This window comes from Quercus robur, chromosome 1 (genome assembly GCF_932294415.1).
Source record: "Quercus robur chromosome 1, dhQueRobu3.1, whole genome shotgun sequence".
NCBI classification, from domain to species: domain Eukaryota; kingdom Viridiplantae; phylum Streptophyta; class Magnoliopsida; order Fagales; family Fagaceae; genus Quercus; species Quercus robur.
In genome coordinates this window covers 9738189-9747452 of record NC_065534.1, presented here as the reverse complement: position 1 = coordinate 9747452, position 9264 = coordinate 9738189, and the positions used below count along the sequence as shown (strand labels likewise).

Below are 9264 nucleotides of genomic sequence, written 5' to 3'. Positions count from 1 at the left end.
GACACCTGACTGTTTACTTATTTGTATTGCGGATGTTATCACTGCTTCGGCAGTTCACCTTTTGTATAGGCTTGTTTAAGCCCATTTTTGTACGTTGTAATAATTTTTCATATTAATAAAAATTGTTGTTATCTTACTTCGCATGTTTTGTCTCTATGTTTTTACAAATTTGCAAACGCTGCTCGGCATAATAGTATAGCATTTGAATCAATGATAACTAAGGCCAAAATACTTGCTAACAAAAAGATATCATTATAACTTTAATAGAATGGTTTAACACAGCAATGCCTACCTGTGAATAGCGATACTTACCCAGAACAATGCCGAGATTAGAACTGGATGCTCTATGCGGTGTAGGAAGTAATCATCCGAAAACATATCACCCGCAAAAATGAACAGCCCCCTTAGGCTACCGAATAGTGGGGCGTCTTGCCATCATCCTAACACTTTTATTGGCCTTAACATTTTACAGTATTTGAGCCGAGGACTTTCCCCATCCGAGTAGTTGGCGTCCCAATAGGCTTGAGTCCGAAGACTTCGCAACACCTTGGCTCTGTCCAACACCTAGTTTTGTCATCCAAGTAGTTGGTTTCCCCATAGGCTTGAGTCCGAGGACCATGCAAAGCCTTGGTTCTGTCCAAAACTTTTTTGAGTTCTTGGTTTCCCCATAGGCTTGAGTACGAGGACCATGCAAGGCCTTGGTTCTGTCCAAAACTTTTTTGAGTGCTTGGTTTCCCCATAGGCTTGAGTCTGAGGACCATGCAAGGCCTTAGTTCTGTCCAAAACTTTTTGAGTGCTTGGCTTCCCCATAGGCTTGAGTCCGAGGACCATGCAAGGCCTTGGTTCTGTCCAAAACTTTTTTGAGTTCAGTTTCTTCCTTTCCTTAGGTATTTCACGAGGTGCCGAGCAGGAGGTTGTCCTCGGCAACGGCTATTCCTCGGCGTGGGCCATAGTCCCTGGGCCCCCATGTAGAACGGGTCTGGGCCGCGAATTCACTAGGCCCACAAATTAAGAGGTATTTCTGTAGTTTTTGGTCACGCGGTACTCTTTGGTGTCCCAGTGTTCGAGGTGCGCCTTCACGAGACTCCTTTAATCTCATGGTTGCAGGTGGCGTTGGAAATTGAGCCAGAGCCATTTTGTCTGTAGCGTTCCTTGGGACGCTGCGTGAATTAAATGCCACCACCTTATCTTTTTAAATAAATAGGAAAGAAAGTTGCTTTACCTACGCACAAATCCTGCAGTCTCCTCCCAAATCACAACTCCCATATCCGGTGCTATCCTCCCTTAGTATAACATGTTTGAGGCGAGGGTTGGGGAAAAGGAACTCTCTTCGCCACAGAGGCGCCGTGTCCTCCTGAGACTCAAAATAGTGAGGTACGGGCAAAGGAGGCATAAATTCAAGAGAATATTCCATTTCGACAGAGGGGAAAGGGTGTTTCTCCCCCTTTTAGTCAAAATCCGAAGCAGGTTCTGTTCATGCCAGAATTTTGGTGTGTCAGAAGAAAGATTCTCCGCCATCATCGCCTCTGCCTTGTTGCAGGCAAATTTTTGGTGAAGGCTCCTCAACTTCCGGCTCCCTGCACCTTTCCTTCAGCGGTGTGAGGCTCAAGTTGGGTTTCATGCACCTTTTCTTCAGCTACGCTAGCCTGAAGCTGGGCTCTCTCTGCACCTTTTCTTCGACGGTGTAGGCCCCAAGCTGGGTTCTTTTGCTGCCTGAGTTATGGGCATGTAAAAGCATTGAGGAAGAACAAGGTCTTGAAGCAGTAGCCAACCTATCCTCTGTGCCACCACCTCGGCTTTATCTTATTCTCTTGTATCTTTCCTTTTGATTATGTGGTTAGCTTTAGAAGCCAACCTCTCGTCTGCACTGCCTCCTCGGCTTTGCCTTATTCTCTTGTATCTTCCTTTTCAATTATGTAGTAAGCTTTGACATAAGCTGATTCCAGCTTTTCATTGTACGCTGTACTATTTCTTTGTTTTAGTAAAAAGGAGAATTTATTTACTTGTTTTGAATACTATTCTTTTTGCAACACTATTTTGTGAAAGGGTGTACTCTATGTGTGTGTTTCTTCAATGATACTTTAGAGTAGGAAACCTTGAAACATAATCCAACTAATTCTAATTTACCAACACTACCAGGCATTACGACGATAATTCATAGTAAGTTAAACTTAGGAAACTAACCGAGGTAACAACTGAATATTCTGTGATAAGTGCGAGAATACCGTCCGAGAATGATAATCTCTAAATAATCCATCCGAGGAGTTGACTGAGCAGTAGGGAACCCCGATCGTTTTTCAGGCGACATATTGCTCTATATTGCATCGATCCCTTTGGTGCTGAAGATTCGAAAGCAGACTTGAGAATCCTCGCAATTTAGGAACTACCCCAATTGTTAGTGGAGAGTTTTCCTAAGGTCCCCGTAATGTAGTTTTTCCTTATAAGTAGTTGGTTTCCCCATAGGCTTGAGTCCGAGGACCATGCAAGGCCTTGGTTCTATCCAAAACTTTTTGAGTACTTGGTTTCCCCATAGGCTTGAGTCCGAGGACCATGCAAGGCCTTGGTTCTGTCCAAAATTTTTTGAGTACTTGGTTTCCCCATAGGCTTGAGTCCGAGGACCATGCAAGGCCTTGGTTCTGTCCAAAACTTTTTGAGTACTTTTTTGTACTTATTTGCTTTTTCGCAGGTCAGCCCCTTGACCATGGCGGGGAGAGCTGACTTGGGGTCGGAAGCCCCTAGAGCTGCCCGTGCCGTTGGCGCTACAGGATGTAAACCCTGGCACAAGTTTATGTCGAAATAACAACTGCATGTCGTCGGAGATGGGGGAAAACCCGCGAATCTCTGCTTGCTAGAGAGTTGACTCGAACGCCACCCGTGCCAACGCGCAAGTCTCCCCACAGACGGCGCCAATTGTAGGGACACGATTTCTTTAACGGCCCAATAATGATGTTGGGCTCGTACGTGAAAGATCCCTCACAATATGATTTGTAGAGAGTGGGCTTGAAAGGCTTGTCTTTGATCACGGGGCGATGGTCCGGTCTTGATTTAAGAGAAATTCATACAGAAAAAGGAGTTAGGTTTGAGCATTTAAACCTTATAGCATCGTATCCTGCGGGGTTGGTCTCCTCGGACTTGGTCCGAGGATCATTAAGGTCTTACCCCGGTTACCCAACGGTGGGTTTTTTCTGTCATGTGCATGAGTTGTTAAGATATTTTCATCCATGGAGTCTTTTTTCTCGAGGTGGGATGGGAGTCCCTCCTTTTTCTCTCCCCCTCTCCAGATTTACTTACTTCTTCTTTTATACTAGCCTGCGTTCGCTGTCCTTCGTTCACGTGTAGGGTCAACCTTTACAAGACTGATATTTGTCCCGTCAATCTAATCCCAGAATTGTTGGGGATGGTTGATAAAGCTGAAGAATACGGCTCTGTTAGGTGCAGAGTCTTCTCTGGGAAGGGTAGTAAGGGTAACTTTCCCAAGATATTTTAGATCTCCTTACAGATTTGTTCCTATACCTCTTTTTTACCCCTCTTCTCAAGGGAGCTTTGGGTCTGCCGAGGACTAAACTGTCCTCGGCTGCACCTCGGGGCCATCTTTTGCCTTATATTTTTGAGCTTGGGCCATAACCTCTTTCGGCTTGGGCCTTTGGGCTTCCCATGAGCAAGTGGGCCTGGCCCATAAACTATTGGGCCCCACATGTTCATTTTTAAAATAATATTTTGAATACCTTTTTGGACCTTATGCCAACTTTGTCTGGAATGATACATATTGACATCGGCCTATTTAGGCATATCCACCCTCTCTCACATGGGATGGTCCCACCAGTGTGAGGTCTATCCTTGTGAGAGGGTAGATAAATGTAATACCAAACCAGTATACCACATCTTGTCGATGTGGCCCACTTGCTTGCATGAAAGTCTCAAAACTAAGTCGAGTTCATACTCCAGTTTTCTGTGCTGCGTTCTGGAAATAGCGTAGTAGTCCTCGCGCCGTGCATTTTTCATAATAAACTTGTTGCTAGCAGTCCAAATTGCTATTGCTCAAACCAACATTGGCCAAAATTACGCGTACAACTCTCTGATCTCTTTATCTTGACTAATTGGTAGCTTTCAAACTACTTTTTTTTTTCTTTTTTTGGCTGAATATTCAAACTACTATACATTGGGTACGATATTTTCACATGAATTGTCCACACATGGCACAACCTTCAAGTTGTTAGATATAAGTCATTTCCATGTCACTAGAATACAAAGTAATAATATATCAAAGATAAGGTACGGAGTGAAGCTTGTGGAGGATATTGACGAGAGGAAAAAAAAAAAAAAAAGATAAATTTTTAAAAAAAAATATTCAGGTGAAGGGAAAAAAATTTCTAAGGTGAGATGCTCATTTGGTGAAAAAAATAAGTTTAGAATATTTTTCTATTATCTTGTTTGCGAGTTTTAATAGAAAGAATAAAAAGTTCATTCATTTGCTTGAAAGTTTAAATAGGATTGAATAAAATGAGTATGAAAAAACACTCATTCATTTCTATTCCCTTAAAACCTCTAATTTTCATTCTCCCAAAAATTAAGAGAAATTGGAGGGAATGAAATTAGATTTAACAAGTTTTTTTATTAAAACTACCCAAATACTCATATATATTCAATCATTTATTTTAAAATATGGGTTAATAGTAATATTTTCATAAAATAATTTTATTTATTTCTCTCTATATTACTCCCAAATAATTTTATTTTATTTCTCTCTCAATTCCATTCTTTTCTATTTGTTTATGATCATTTCATTCCTATATGAACTCCTAAATGACGGCATAAGATAGAGGAGGAAAGAGAAGAAAAGAAGGAAGGTGAATCTTTTTTTTTACTTTAATCACTAATCTCTATGACGAGTGGATGACCTGGACTTTTGGGTTCCTTCTTAGAAGTTTGGTGGTTCCTTCAGTACTAGACCTGGAATGAGACATATTGGCATCGGCCTATTTAGGCATATCCACCCTCTCTCACATGGGATGGTCCCACCAGTGTGAGGTCTATCCCTGTGAGAGGGTAGATAAATGTAATACCATACCAGTATACCACATCTTGTCAATCTGGCCCACTTGCTTGCTTGAAAGTCTCAAAACTAAGTCGAGTTCATACTCCAGTTTTCTGTACTGCGTTCTGGAAATAGCGTAGTAGTCCTCGCGCCGTGCATTTTTCATAATAAACTTGTTGCTAGCAGTCCAAATTGCTATTGCTCAAACCAACATTGGCCAAAATTACGCGTACAACTCTCTGATCTCTTCATCTTGAGTAATTGGTAGCTTTCAAACTACTTTTCTTTTTCTTTTTTTGGCTGAATATTCAAACTACTATACATTGGGTACGATATTTTCACATTAATTTTCCACACATGGCACAACCTTCAAGTTGTTAGATATAAGTCATTTCCATGTCACTAGACTACAAAGTAATAATATATCAAAGATAAGGTACGGAGTGAAGCTTGTGGAGGTTATTGACGAGAGGAAAAAAAAAATATAAATTTAAAAAAAAGAATATTCAGGTGAAGGGAAAAAAATAAGTTTAGAATATTTTTCTATTATTTTGCTTGGAAGTTTTAATAGATAAAATGAAAAGTTCATTTATTTGCTTGAAAGTTTAAATAGGACTGAATGAAATGAGTAGGAGAAAACACTTATTCATTTCCATTCCCTTAAAACCTCTAATTTTCATTCTCCCAAATATTAAAAAGAATTGGAGGGAATGAAATTAGATTTAACAAATTTTTTTATTAAAACTACCCAAATACCCATATATATTCAATCATTTATTTTAAAATATGGATTAATAGTAATATTTTCATAAAATAATTTTATTTATTTCTCTCTATATTTCTCACAAATAAGTTTGCTTACCTTTCAATCTTTTCTATTCCTTTTCATTCCTTTATTTTAAAACATCCAAACAATATTACTTAATTACATTTAACTCATTTCTTTTCCATTCCTTTACTTTAATGCATTTAATTTCATTCCATTTTTTTCTATTTGTTTATGATCATTTTATTCCTATATGAACTCCTAAACGACGGCATAAGATAGAGGAGGAAAGAGAAGAAAAGAAGGAAGGTGAATCTTTTTTTTACTTAATCACTAATCTCTATGACGAGTGGATGACCTGGACTTTTGGGTTCCTTCTTAGAAGTTTGGTGGTTCCTTCTTATACTTAGATGATTACTCCATTAACTTCTTCACTGCAGCTATAAAAATAGACGCTTAACTTTCATACTTCATACCAAGGAAAAGCCTAAAATTAATAGCCTTCTCAAGAATGGATGAGAGAATTCAGAGGTTGAATGGGATTGCTCAACAGGGAGATATTGATGCCTTTTACAACATAATTCGGGAGGATGTAAAACTTTTGGAGCACATCGATGAGTTCCCATTTGTTGATACTCCTTTACACATATCTGCATCTGTTGGGCATTTCCCATTTTCCCGTGAGATGATGATACTAAAGCCCTCTTTTGTCAACAAGCGAAATCCAGATGGGTATACCCCCATTTACCTTGCTCTACTGAATGGTCATACAGAGATGCTGCGTCAACTTCTACAACACAATGAGAACCTTGTTCGTGTCAAAGGAAGGGAGTGTATCACTCCTTTGCATTACGCAGCAACAACAAATGATCACCTTGCTTTATTAGAAATTTTTTTATCAATTTGTCCTGATTCTATTACAGATGTGACGACACGAAATGAGACCGCTCTTCATATTGCTCTCAAATTTGACAAATTGGAGGCTTTTAAATTCTTGGTGGGATGGCTCCAAAGTAAGTGGCATTGTCCGAGGAAAATTTTGGGGCAAAAGGATGTGGAAGGCAATACTGTATTGCACATTGCAGTATTTAACAATCAAACACAGGCAAGCTCTCTCATTTCCTTAGTTATGATTTTTAATTCCAAACTATCATCTACTTCAAATAGAAAAAACCAACAAACATCTACTTATTATTAAAAATATATGAATAAATAAATAAAATACAAAATAACAATTTCTTATTACATTTCAACTCAACTTTTTGTTAAAAGTCTTGTAACTCAATTATTGGTTAACACCTTATTGTGTTTTCAAATTAGATATTTAGGATTGAAATTACCTCTCCCAACCATTGAAGAAAAACAAAACAAAACAAAACAAGAGCTCAATTTTCTATTACACTAAAATGCATAATAATTTCCTTCTTGTAAAAGATCAGAGTTTGAAAGAAAGAAAAAAAAAAAAAAAAAAAAAAAAAAAAAAAAAAAAAAAACTGTCATTTTATTGCGAAACCTGTTTTGACAACATTTATGGAATATTTTACAGGGATCTTCTACCATAAGAATTAGCTAGATGACCACTTTTTTTTTTTTTTTGGAATATTTTTGAGGCCAAGATTTTTTTTTTTCTTTTTCGAAATTTTAAATCTAAATTTGTATTTAATTTTTTTTAAAAAAAATTAGAGGGTCATGGCCTCCCTAACTAGTTCCCTTGGTCTATATATAATTCCGTCTCTAGGAACATATAAAAAAGTTATCTTATCTTTTAAAGAATTATTGGCTTTGCAAATTAGAAGTAATAAAACATGATTTAAGATAGAGGTCTTATGAATTTGGAATAAGAAAAGAGAAGACGGACGACCTTACTTAAACAGGATCTATTCTATGGTTCATACTTCATACGTCAATGTCCTTGATCTCAAAGAAAAGGGATGGCGGTTGAGACTGGTCATGAGTAATATTTTACATAGATGATGAGATTTGTGACAGTATTTTATCACTACATTATGCGTGCAGGCTGTGTCTCACTTACTAGATTGGGGTAGGAGATCTGTGAACATAAACGAGAAGAATTTAGAGGGTAAAACAGCGTTGGACATCTTGGAAGGACAACGAAGACAAGGAGTAGACAACCGCGAGATGAGGGTTATACTAGAGAGTGCTGGAGCTTTAACAGCTTCATCTCTTCCTACTGTTACTTCTTCTTATGCACATTATCTAAGGATGCCCGGAATTTGTCAGCTAGTAAAAATAAAATTTATTGGTAATCAAGTGTCGAAGAGCATATCAGACGAAAAGCGCAATGCGTTGCTGGTGGTTGCTGCACTGCTTGTAACAGTGACCTTTCAAGCGGCAATCACCCCTCCTGGGGGACTTTGGCAAGATGATCTGTTCAAACCCAATACGACAGATGTACCCCAACGTAGCGCAGATGATCTGTACAAATTGAATATCACAGCACCACATAGAGCAGGGTCAGCCATTACTTGGAACACATACCGTTTTACGATTTTCGTGTGGTGTAATTCTCTTATATTTTATTCCTCAATCGTGGCAATGGTTCTCCTGGTTCCACCAGGCGAACGCATTGGTAACATTTTAGCTGTAGTCTCTCTATTCCTCCATCTCAGCTATTCTTGTTCATTGGGGACCATAACCCTGGGTTCAGACCTGTACACAACAGTTTATTTTTTTTCACCAATTATTGCCTTCATAGTATTATTCGTTGTAATCATTGCAATTATACGGTCATATTATTATTTACTGAGTCTTATAAGTAAGGAAGTACTAAAAAAAAAATATAGCCGAGCTTAGAGCTATTGCATCTAGAATGTGTGTCAGTTTGTATTTTTGTTTACTAAGAAATTTGGAGAATAAAATTTAGTTTATATAGGCATGGTTGGAAGTACCCAACGCCATCTATGAATATAATGTATGTATGTATGTATAATATTATTGCAATAAAGCAGTCTGATTGGATTATCATCGCTTTTTGTTTTCTTTTCTTTTTTTGATTTTGCAATGAAATTCCTGACACTCTGTCACACACCCAAATGGCAAAATCCACTTGCATTCAAAATTTATCATCTTTCAGCTAATATAAAAAATTTTGTAATCCTTATTTTCCTCTAGTTAAGAGTTATTTGCTTTGTAAATTTCACAAATTTCACTAGTTAAAACGACTTTTATCAAAACAGAAAACACAGGTCACAAATCTTCACAAAAACTACCAATAATTTCGGTCTACCAATTAAGTCCATTCAAATTCAACGTACAAACATTCTCCACCAAAAAAAAAAAAAAAAAAAACCAACGTAAAATTGCCCATTACATAAACACTCATGGATGAAATATTAAAGAATTTTAGTTCTAGGTGCAAGGTGTGACGACCTCCACCTTAAATGTATACTCTAAAAAGAAAGCAAGATTTGGTTGGTTATCACAATGGATTTTGAGTAACCTT

The 9264-nt window shown here is 37.9% G+C and overlaps 1 protein-coding gene across 1 annotated transcript; it reads left to right on the top strand.

The window, feature by feature from the left end:
- The first annotated feature begins 6273 nt into the window (after positions 1–6273).
- Positions 6274–8786, top strand: LOC126719761 (ankyrin repeat-containing protein BDA1-like). Its single transcript, XM_050422284.1, has 2 exons — positions 6274–6906; positions 7818–8786. Exons 1-2 carry the CDS (start codon positions 6313–6315, stop codon positions 8613–8615), a joined length of 1392 nt encoding a protein of 463 aa, XP_050278241.1. The 5' UTR covers positions 6274–6312; the 3' UTR covers positions 8616–8786.
- The last annotated feature ends 478 nt before the right edge of the window (positions 8787–9264 follow it).